Source organism: Mytilus edulis, chromosome 6 (assembly GCF_963676685.1).
Source record: "Mytilus edulis chromosome 6, xbMytEdul2.2, whole genome shotgun sequence".
Taxonomy (NCBI): Eukaryota; Metazoa; Mollusca; class Bivalvia; order Mytilida; family Mytilidae; genus Mytilus; species Mytilus edulis.
Window position 1 is genome coordinate 70630440 of NC_092349.1, and position 11842 is coordinate 70642281.

At 30.1% G+C, this 11842-nt stretch overlaps 1 protein-coding gene across 1 annotated transcript in view; it reads right to left on the bottom strand.

Moving 5' to 3' along the window:
- Positions 1-8435, bottom strand: part of LOC139528300 (LIM/homeobox protein Lhx5-like) — a 31137-nt gene extending 22702 nt beyond the window's left edge. The window contains exons 1-2 of the mRNA XM_071324211.1: positions 7863-8435; positions 6253-6455 (exon numbers count right to left, since the gene is read on the bottom strand). Coding sequence (XP_071180312.1) covers positions 6253-6455; positions 7863-8074 — 415 coding nt within the window. The 5' untranslated portion in view covers positions 8075-8435. The remainder of the gene's footprint in view (positions 1-6252; positions 6456-7862) is intronic.
- Between the last annotated feature and the right edge of the window lie 3407 nt (positions 8436-11842).

The following is an 11842-nucleotide window of genomic DNA, read 5'->3' on the forward strand; positions in this document are numbered from 1 at the left end:
CATATACTATACGTCGTGGTTGCGATTACGAAAATAATTTGCAGTTAGAGAACGCATGATTCAATTATATTAATATGAATATACGCGGTAACCGTCTCTTTTCTGTGAAAAACATGCGACACAACCCAGACATCTCATTCTTTATCAGTTTAAACTAATCCTATTGCTATCATTCATAGCCGCACTCCTTTAGTGAAGCAAGCTGAATGTACATACCAATTTTAACAGCCATTTAAGAATCAACCCTATACAACTCAGTATTACACTCGGAACTTGTATACTGATAAAATACCCCCAAAACAATTTAACAAAAGAAAAGAAAACCGCCCCAAATACAAGGAATATATAGCACTTTGATACAAAGCTAGTATGTAGATGCTCATATTCGGAAGTTTGTTGTTTACAGTTGGACTGCTGTCTCATTGATCGTTCACCACACCTCCTCTTATTCGCGTTGTTTAAATGAGTGATCGAAATACCTCAAGTATGTACTTCAAATGCAATAGTTATTGTGAGTAAACAACAAGTTCTTCCCTGCAAAGATATTTATCACTTGGATTCTGTAAACGTATAGGTTAAAGCATCATCATATATTTTTTCTATATCAATCCGACATTATTGCCCCTTAATCCTCTTGCATTATTATTTAAAGGTATTCGTATGACTTGAGACGGCATGATTCAGGCTTTTGGTCGAATTATCCATTTCAAGTACCTCTACTCAAATTTCGAGGAGCATTTCTCGGTCTATCAGCATCGTCCTGGCCTTGATCGATACAATGAACAAACCGACTGATCAAATAAACGTTTCTGGGACGGGTCGATATCCTCGATGTGCGGACTAGGATAAGGACCTGTACTGAAAGATATGATTAATTATATCAATTAATCATTAGATGAAGATTTAAAGAAGATTCTATTGAATCCAATAATTTCTCTTAAACACGTCATAAATATTTTAGTCTAAATCGGACGTATCTCGGATGTTGAAAACACATGAAACAGCAAAACAACGCAATCAACCGCTATTGATCCGGAATTTAGAATACTTAACGAATATCCGTTTGTGTAAATGGACCAGATAAATGTATATCTGTCTTGTTGAAAAATTAAGCATTTAAAGTACATAAATGCAGCCAAGTGAAACGCACAACTGATCAAAGAGATTTGGGGGCAGGCATCCAAAGAAATCAACATTTCTTTTTCAATTGTTTACAAACTACTATAAATGTACGCCACTAAGTCTACCAAATGAAATACAAGGTTCACAATTTGTATGTTCTCCTTCCTTGTCATTTTACATAGAAATGAAATTATAATGTTGCTTTCATATTTCTAATAGTAAGAGATGAAAGGGAACCTCCCACTGTCGAGTCTACGAAGGCCACGAGACCGGTAACGAGATTTTCCTGCCAACTCGTGAATTATATACCATTTAATGAGTATCTTAATTGAAATAAAACGTTTAAACATGTCTTTTAAAGCACAAAATGGTTTGTGTTTCAATTCGAAAATAAAAAGATCCTTTTCAGATGGTTCACATCTATAACGGCGCCATGGTTTTATGTCTAAAGAAATCCTGGCGTTTGGTAAAAGTTATGTCAAAGTTACGATATTTTAAAGATCTTGTAAAATTCGTTTTGTGGTTTAAGCAGTCATATAGGGTTACTGTTACCCATAAGAACAAAGGAACTTCAAAAGGGGCAATTTCTTTGATTATATTTCAATAAAATATTCTTGCTAAGTTTAAAAAAAATCCTGTTTCAATTGAAGAAATCATTTCTAACTTTACATGTATAAAGTGAATTTGTAATAAATTCCAAAGATTTATCGTCTGTGAAAATATCAAATTTGTATTTAAAATATGCACAAAATATTTTTACACTGAAATTCTGAATCCTTTTCTTATTTTCCAATTGCATGCAATGAATTACTTCTCTGATGGTATTTTCTGAAATAGCAATTATGATATTCGTTATATCTCCGAGGAAAGGCGTGAAATAGTTTCCCACACAAGGGACATGGTACCGATTAGTTGTGGTCAGTTTGGACACGCGTAACGGCTGAATTCTGTAATAACTAAGACGGTATGAGAGTTCATAACAACATCATTCACAACTAATGAAATTTACACCTCTATAATGTAATTTCGTGAAATGGACAACCATCGTGTCTGATTCGTAATGCAAATGATTTACTCAATCAAGTATTTCTCCAGATGAAGAAAAGTTTTGCGGGTTATTAACAAAATAAGGTTATAGAAATGGTTGCCGAAAGCTGGTAAATGATAATTTAATTTTTTCGTTTATCGTTGAAGCAGAAAATTTACTCTCGCGTGAGACATTATTAAATATAGATCATACTTATTATGGTTTTTTTGTTGAGTCACAAATATTCTTCACAATTTACCCAATATAAATAGGAACTGAAATTTATAACGGTCCAAAGTAAACTACATATGGCTGAACTATTGCTATTAATGTACAATGTATATATTAAAATCAATTTGTATTTTCAAAACGATCGACAAAAGAAAAGTTTAACTCTATTTAAAAACTTTGCTTCATTGGTCTGGCTCAATTGTGTTTTCTCTCTTTCTCTCTTGAGCAATTGCTATAAGTATGTAGGCATACACGTTTTCAAATTTGCTATGCCGTCAATTGTGCTTATTTGTAATACTAAACTAAGAATATTGTGATTAAATAATATTGCAATTTTATAATTTTTAGAAGAAAATGTAAATGTGTTTAATTGTAAGAAAATGTCCTAAAAGCGCGCGTGCTGGGTTAAATTGACTCGCAGCAACTGCAGAAAAGATTACGAAGAACCGTTAAGACGTCGATTAGACAAGCAATCGAATTTGCATTAATGACAACCCGATGATGTTCAAACCCTTTTATTAACTGTGCGTGATAATATGCGTACAAAGACCTTTGATTTTAGAAAAAGAAAACATTTTTAAAATAGCTGTAGTGGTTATTTATCACAATTCAATCAAGATTGTAAATGATGTGTAATGATAGGGGGAATTAATGGTTAAACAATTCTCGAAATTGACGGACTGAATTTATCATCAGTAATGAACAGAGATATGTTCGTTTGCATTTAATCTAAATTTCAAAATTAAAAGTGTCAACTGAAAATTTTTGAAGTCTTGATTGATAAATGCAGGTGACTGTCTAACGATAGATGTGTTTACATATGAAATTTAAAAATGTATTTTTATTCTTTGAGAAACAGTTTTTGTTAGAAGGACGGTCAGGTCAGATTTGGAAACGTTTGTACAAAGTTAGTAAAATCTGAAATTTTGTTGTTCAAGGTTATCAAATAACCACAATCTATTGCTTAATTGTTTCTTATGTAAAGGGGAAAATTAAAAAGTTATTTGCCTTCTTGTGTCAATACTAAATTGTAAGTAATTTGTCATCAAAACTAACAAATTAACAGCAGACGACACGAACTGCACCATAGAGGGCGCTTTTCTAGCTTCGTCTTTGATATGTCAGATCAAATTAAGAAATAAGTATTTAGGGCAATATGTTGACTTCTAAACATGACATGACTTACAGAATTTTCAATGAGTATAGTAAAAATTTAGTTCGATTATTTAGACAACTGCGGCCATTTTTCGAATACCATTGGACGACCCTCGTGCAGTCTTGTGTTTAAACCCATCACGAATTCACAAATATTTTCCCTATGTGCTAAATGAACAATCTTTCATATTTTATTGTCTGTCAAAAAGAAGAAAGGAGAATAGACGTTATTCCTTCATAGGGAATATTCCGACACCTATTTTTCATGTTTATGAGTAGGGTGTATTTGGTTGTTAGACGTTTCTTTGTTTTACAGCCATAACCTCACGCAATGTCGTTTCACTTTTCTGAAATGTAATTCCGGGGAGGATCGCTATTTACAAAACGTTGCCACCAGTCTCTAGAAACCGACATGCACATATGAATTGAAATATAAAATGTCTCACTGAAAAACTTTAGTGATTCGTAATAGTGCTTAAGCTTGTTGTTTTTATTATGAACGGTTAAATTTGCAATTCTTCAGTTAACGTGGAAGAGTAGCTATTTCAGCAGTAAAGTTCTGTTTATTTTTATTCAGATAAGGCTCTCGTTTATACATATTTTGAAATTGAATTTGTTGATTTAGAATATCATCGCCGCTGATAAACACGGATATAATGTTACTAATATTTTCAACAAAAATATACATACATCGTTTACATTGATAAAAGAAAATTAGCTAAAATAAATCAAACTTTACACTTAGAAGGTTAAATATGCAGGATTTTATATATTTTATTTACATCTTCACAATGGTAAACTAGATCTAGAATTTAAATTTAATTCAATATTCCATTGCAGGTGCTGGTACTATTGTCTAAAATTTAAACAAATGTTTGACAATTAAAAAAAATAAAGTTCTTCACATCTTCGTAATACATTATTTGTTTTGCTTTTGAGAATGTCATGTAGTACTTAAGAGCCGATAAAAATAAAAATCGCAACAAGTTTAATTTTTGAAAGATTGTTTGAATTTTCATTGTCTTAGACTTTTATTGACAAAAAATCGGGTACACAAAACGAGTATATTGACATTTGAAGGGATATAGAACCCTATAATTGTTTGAACAACCCAAGACAGGTAATCTTAATATTTTGTACACACAGTGTGTTGAAAAGACTTCTTTTTCAAGATTTAGCCTATACAACTTATCCCGGTTCTAAATTTCTATGTAAACTTGACTGTCTTATAAGTACCTCGTTCTAACTTTTATTTTTCTCACTTAAGATGTCGACACAGATGTTTGGAGGGGTATATAGAAAATATTCAAGTTTTATCAGGGATTTTAATATTTACATTTTTCTTTTTTCACACAAAAGGTTTTTAATAGGACACTAGGTGCTGTTTTCGTCACTTTGTTTAACTAAATCTGCACCAAGTGACTGTAGTAAAATATCTTTTTTACGCAAGCATCTCATTTGTCAATTAAAATTATGTTTAAATTTATTAATATGTCGCCTAACGTGGTGAGAATCACTATAGGAAGTCTGAGTCTTAAAGGTCGGGGAAAAAACAAAAAAGTTTACGACAATAAACTTGTAGCTATTTCAACGTTGGAACTACCTCGCAATTATTAAACCAGAGAAGTATTAAAATTCCAAAAACAAAAAGGTTTACGACAATAAACTTATAGCTATTTCAACGGTGGAACAAGCACAAAATCATCAACCAGAAAGTATTAACATTTAAAACGGTCCGTTGAAAACAAAAAGGTTTTATGTTAACGAAACTATTTCAACAGTGAAACTAGCTCGCAATCATGCATTTACCAGAAAGTATTAAAATTCCAAAATTTCTCTGTGAAAAAACTACAAGCAATGCTCTTCACTACGTTGTATATGTCAGGAAAGTACCATACTATAATGTATACATACATATCTTGATGTTTACATGTTTCTAACATATAAAAACAAAATGTTTCATGTCTGAACCGTTAGGTGATAGGGTTTTGACGCCTTATCACCTCGGCCCCCTATAGAGGAGAGCAGTTAATGAGATTTACATTGCTAGTATCTGTTTCAAAATGTACATTGATATAGCCTAATTATTGACAACTTACAAATGACCCAGAAGCTAGAAATTTACATGGGTGACATTTGCTACTGTTGTTGACATTTGGATTTTATCTCCAGTTCGAAAAATTCCAATGAATTTTAATCTTTAAAAATAAAATTGTTATTTCTTTTTCAGATTTTTGAGTAAATATTTATTTATTAATAATGCGATTAATACTATTTTCAATAGAAAACAATGAACACAGACGGTCTACAGAATTTATATAAGTAAATCAATCTCATCTATAAGGGTTATTTTAAAATTATGTACTCTTATAAAAGAACCGGGGATTTAAGCGGTTTTAACGACAACTGCGAACGACATGTAATTCTAACTTTTGTTTTCCCTCCAGAGAATTATTGTTTCGTTAGAAGTAAAATGTTGCTTTCCATTAAATGGAATAACGGAACATAGTGTAAAACTTAGCATAATTTAAGTCATAAACAATAAAGTACTTCGTATACCCTATACATAAATACACGATTTTTAAAGGATAACACCTCCATCTTAGGCACACCCGAATAATAATATTATTGCAAGTAATCTAGCAGAACTTTTGATGTTTTTGAATTTGGCAACATTTAGTAATTGGAACATTTGAAAGAAAATAAACAAATTTTACCTTGAAGTTTACTATTAATATAATCTTCTTTGCAGATAAATCTGTTTTCATCCATAATATATAATTCTTCCCCTGTGGACAACTGTTTCCTACAGATCATACATGTAAAACACTTTAAGTGAAATACTTTATTTCTGGCGCGACGCACGAGGTCGTTTGGAGAGATACCCTGTGAACATCCGGCACATTTCGTTCCATATCGTCTGCAAAGAAAGGAAAATACAATTTTTTTTAAATCTTACTTTGAAAAATTATTCTAAAGATGTTGAGCATAAAAACTTCTCAAAGAGTTTTTAAACGCATAATTATTCATTATTTTTTACGTAAAGTTGTTTCCCCTATAATTTGGTCTTTTAGTCGATTTTCGTGTTGTTGTTTTTTTTATTTTGCCATGGTTTTTTCGCTTTCTCTACGACATATGCAATTTGGTTTGATCTTTGGTATCCACGGCCTCTTTTTCCAGTTACAGAATATTTAAAAACTATCAGAAATAATTAGTTAAATTTACTGTAAAGACATTTTTCTGTTATTTATGGAGGTCATATATTTATATAAAAAATAGTTTACACTAGTTAAACATGATAAAAAACAAATTAAGCATGTTCATAACACTGCCTGAAATGAAAGTTAACATTTCAAACATTTATCTTTATAAATCTCAATCTGTTCTAATTTCCTTTCAAGTTTTAAATAGCTTTTAATCATCAAATATATTTCGCTTGATCTGTTAAAGAAAATCAATTGCGTTTTTCTGAGCAAAGGAACTCTTTCATGAAATTGTTCGAATCATATAATAATTCTATTACTAATTCAGTCAATAAATCACACCTTGGTTTAAATGTATAAATAAATACATTTTTTGTCTTATCTATAAAAATTGTTTTTGAATAATTAATTTACTAAAATTTCAAGGGAATATTCTCAATGCAGTTTTGTGGTTTATGAGTTTATAAATTATTTGTTGTCTTCCACGCAAAATGTTTTTCCAGTATATTTTTCATAAAGATTTTAAATTTTAATGACTTGAAATCGTTGCTTGTAGGATCTGTTCACATTCGATAAAAAATTGATGCAGAATAGAATATTTGCTTTCATATAAAATTAAACATAAATACAAGCTCGAAATTGCTTAATTCTCACGTCGTACTATTTACTTTTTAACAAACATTTTGATATGTTATAAATAATTTAATATTTAAACAATAAAATGCAGTTTCTAGCAGACATTATTGATTACAATGTGGGATGAAGTACAAAAATTTGTAAAGATAACGAACTCCTCCATTAATTATTTAATTTTAAGATATTGATAGTGCTAATTTTCTTGCGTTTTGAGTGCCTGTTAACGACCACTTATCTTTACAATCACTCAAACCTTTATGATAAACATGACAAAAATAATATTTTACTAAAGAAATAATAGCAATACTTGGTTCAATGCCTTAGTAGAGTTGACCTTGAAAATTAATGATTAAAAAAAAGTAGGTGCACAATTAAATTACCCCTTTATATTTGAAACAAAACAAAATATGTATGAAAAAGTGTTCGTATGTTTAAGACTAAATAAGAAATCTTAAATCATGCAAATATATCAACTTGAATAAACTTACCTAAAGAAATCATTCCGACAAAATAATTTTCCGTCTCTTGAAAAACATTTATCAGTCAATGAAGATTTGCAGTCTGAACACTGCACACATTTTGCATGCCAAGCTCTGTCCAAAACATTAAGTAAAAATCGGTCCAAAATCGGTCGCTCGCATCCGGCGCAATGCACCATTGCCGATTTCCGTCCGACCGCCACAATGGAAGTTGAATGCATACAATCCAAAATAAAAGTTTTCCAACTTATAAACTATAGAGGAAGTTTATATTCCTCCAAATGTACTAAAGATGATATCAAAAGAATTATTCGGTTTATGAATCAATTTATAACATGTTCGTCGATCCACACGTTTAAAGGTAAAATAAATTTTAAATTTTGTCCCAAATTCTGTTATAGTTGATTGTCTTGTAAATAAAGTTGACTGTTTCGCGAACTATTCAAACTTGCATGATAATTGTTATTTTTTTTAACAAATAAGTTTCAACTTTCAGAATCACAAACTTCTTAAACCGTTAGATGGGTAGTACGTACAAACATTTATTTCTCAACACCAGTCTGTAACATTATTTAGAGAAATAGTTAGGGGCGGGGCTTAGCTTTGATTTGGCCGTCAATCATATCTGTCCGTTACTGCCTGATCAATGGGATGTGCACAGAGGGTGTGAATTATGCCGTCAGCTATCGTTTCAAATGAAATATCATTTAAATATTAAATGTGAATTAAAATATAATTGTAACCTTTTGTAAGGAGGATCGTGACCTTTTTGGTGTAGAGGGTTACTGAATAGTATATACGTTCTCCATTCTTATTGTAAAAAAATCTATGAATCATAGAATACACTTTATTCATAAAATATTTACTTTTGTAAGAAATTAAATATGTATTTAAAATTCAGACAATCGTTCAAGCTTGTTCAATTGACATTGATAATAAAAATGTACATACATTCACGGATTGTGCCAAAGACATAATCCGCCATATATTTCAATATTTGCAAAATTTTTACTTTGATTTAGCGTTAAATGTCACACGATATCTACGGAGAAATTCTATATGATTTTAAAGCATGTTTGCTTTGGAAATGACAGTTTGTTGTGGTCTAGCACCATAAAGGAATTAAGGTCCGTTGTATTGTTGTCTTGGCGTTATATGATATTTTATTACGGAGAATTAAATTCACTCTGTCTCAACATCTTTTGTAAAGGATCCGATATTTTCTGTCCTCCGAATATTTATAATTCCTATCAAATGCAGTCACCTTTGTTTTATTACTGTTCAGACAGTTAAAATAACAATAACTTTGAAATGTAGAAATAGTCACGTAAATGTGAGAAATTTACCATATAATTTTGGAAAGAGAAAAGTTACAAAATATACGAGAAAGAAAAAGCGAGAGGGAGAGCGAGCAAGAAAGAGAAAGAAAGGGGAGAGAGAGAGAGAATGAAAAACGAGAAAAAGAGACAGAGAGACAGAGAGAGATTTGAGACAACATTTTTGTCTCGAAGCTCGTTTTATAAAGTAATAAACTTGCCGTACGGTGACCTATAGTTGTTAATGTCTGTGTCATTTTGGTCTTTTGTAGATAGTTGTCTCATTGGCAATCATACCACATCTTCTTTTTTATATTTAAATGAAAAATAAATCAAACTAACACAAACCATGTTTCAAGTTGAAGAATGTAAAGACATTCCTAATAAATTAGTCTTCTACCTTAAAAGTCATATACCTTCATACATTATACCGTGTTTCTTTCTCTATTAATATTATGGATTTATTTGATGCATTATATTTATTCAATATTTTATTCACTAAATAAAAATCAAGTAATTGTCGTTTAAAATATCATCCATAAATTATATATTATTTAGGACTATTAAATGCACATTTATGTTTTACTGCTTAAAATTCGAGATCAATTAAACCTGTAAAATTTCACATTTGAATTGAAATGAAGCCATCATCCAAGGCAATAAATCTACAATTAAAACACGATCATATACAAGATGGTGCTATACAAATTATGTTATTTTTATCGATTTTGAATAGAGAGTTTTACTTTGGAATTGTTAAATGGAAACAAGTGAAGAGTGTTCTGGTTGCTTTATCTGAAGTAGAGCTTTTTTTAATTACAGAAATAGTTAAATAAAACGTTTTAACCCAACTGCCCATATTAAAAAAAAAGGAGAGAAAATGCAAAAACACAACTGCAACCAGTGAAGACACTATTATTGCTAAAAATCGAAACTTTGGCAAAAGTATTAACAAGGAGGCTCCTTGGTATTAGCTTGAGTTTATTCTTTTTGAATTAGGAAATATTCTGAAACAGTATTTTGCAAGTTATAATAATAATAATTATCAAAATTTCTGCAAATAATAATTATAATAATTTTAATCATAATATTAAATAATAATGAGAATGATATACTTAATATATTGCATCATTTCCATATAAAGTAATTGCTAAAGTATATATAAAATATATATAAAATTTATCACAGACATTTTATTTTAAAAAAATCATTCACATTTCACTTTTCGTAAGCACATACTCTCTTTTTAGCAATCTTTAGGGCATTTCCGCCCTGCCATGATTATTTTACAGAAAAAGTGTGAAAATGTATGTATATCGCCTATAGATAATTTCACACAGAAGATGACAAATTTCTTCCATTATTTCCGATTTTAACCGTCACCTTAACACCTTCATTTACCTGTTAATTGAATTAAACAATTACCTATTGTGTATTAATTACCACGGAATTTCCCTTGTAGAGCAATTATAACGCGATAATCTTTTAATTTGTTTAAAGAGGATCGATTGATTTTTTCGCGGCGTTTTAGATGTCCTTCGTTAATCTGTTTTCCTTAAACAAACAGTCCGGAGAACAAGAGTAATTCCGTCGTCTACTTTGTCTACTACTTTTTCTTTCTTTTTTTGAGTATTTTCACATGTCCAAAATATTTTTATAGGAGTAGTGTTAGTTTAACAAATCGGATTTTACCAATATTTTTTTGTTAAACGATAATCCTATTATCGGTAACGATTTTATCATCTTTATTGATCTGTTTTTATAAATAATAGATTTGTTTATTTATTTCTTTTGTTAGATGAATAAGGTTTTATACTTTGAACTGTGTACATATTTTCTTTATTTACCACGGAACTTGCATAGAAGAAGAGCGAAAGATACTAGAGGGACATTCAACTTCATAAATCCATAATAAACTGACTACACCATGGCTAAGACAAAAAGACAAAAAAAAGACAAATAGAAAATCAGACAAACAATAGTACACAAAACACAACATAGAAAAATAAAGACAAAGGAACACGAAACCCACCATACACAGCTGGGGGTGATCTCAGGTGCTTCTGAATGTAGAATGTTCGTATGCAGTAGGTAATTATTCACAATTGGATCTTGGACATCCCAGTTGGAACAAATTGATCATCTTGACATGCACTGTTACTGATAATATACATAGAACATCCGTCCATTACTAATTACAATTTACTCCACTCGATTTAGATGATGAATTATGCATATTATTTCATTATATAATAAACATAACGTTGATCAAGATGATTAAAATATGATACATCTAAAAACACTAACATTGAAAACCGTCCCGATACATTACAACTACATTTGTTTAAAATCTATAGATCTATAAATATGAGATAAATCGAGGCAATATTTGGTACAACTAAATAAAAGCAGTACTAATTCATAGATATACTTTCACACGAATAAATAAATATGAAACATAAATAATTATATATCTAATTAAACAAGGAAAATACTTAAACTTTGAAAACATGGATGAAAAAGAAAGAAAAAAAACATGTAGTCCACTTATTATCAAATTATTTTTGGTGTTTAATCCAAATATTGAAATGTTCCACTTAATATATGTCACACAACTGACAATATTTGGCAAATACACAAAATCAAACTTTTCATTTCTTTATAAAATTTATA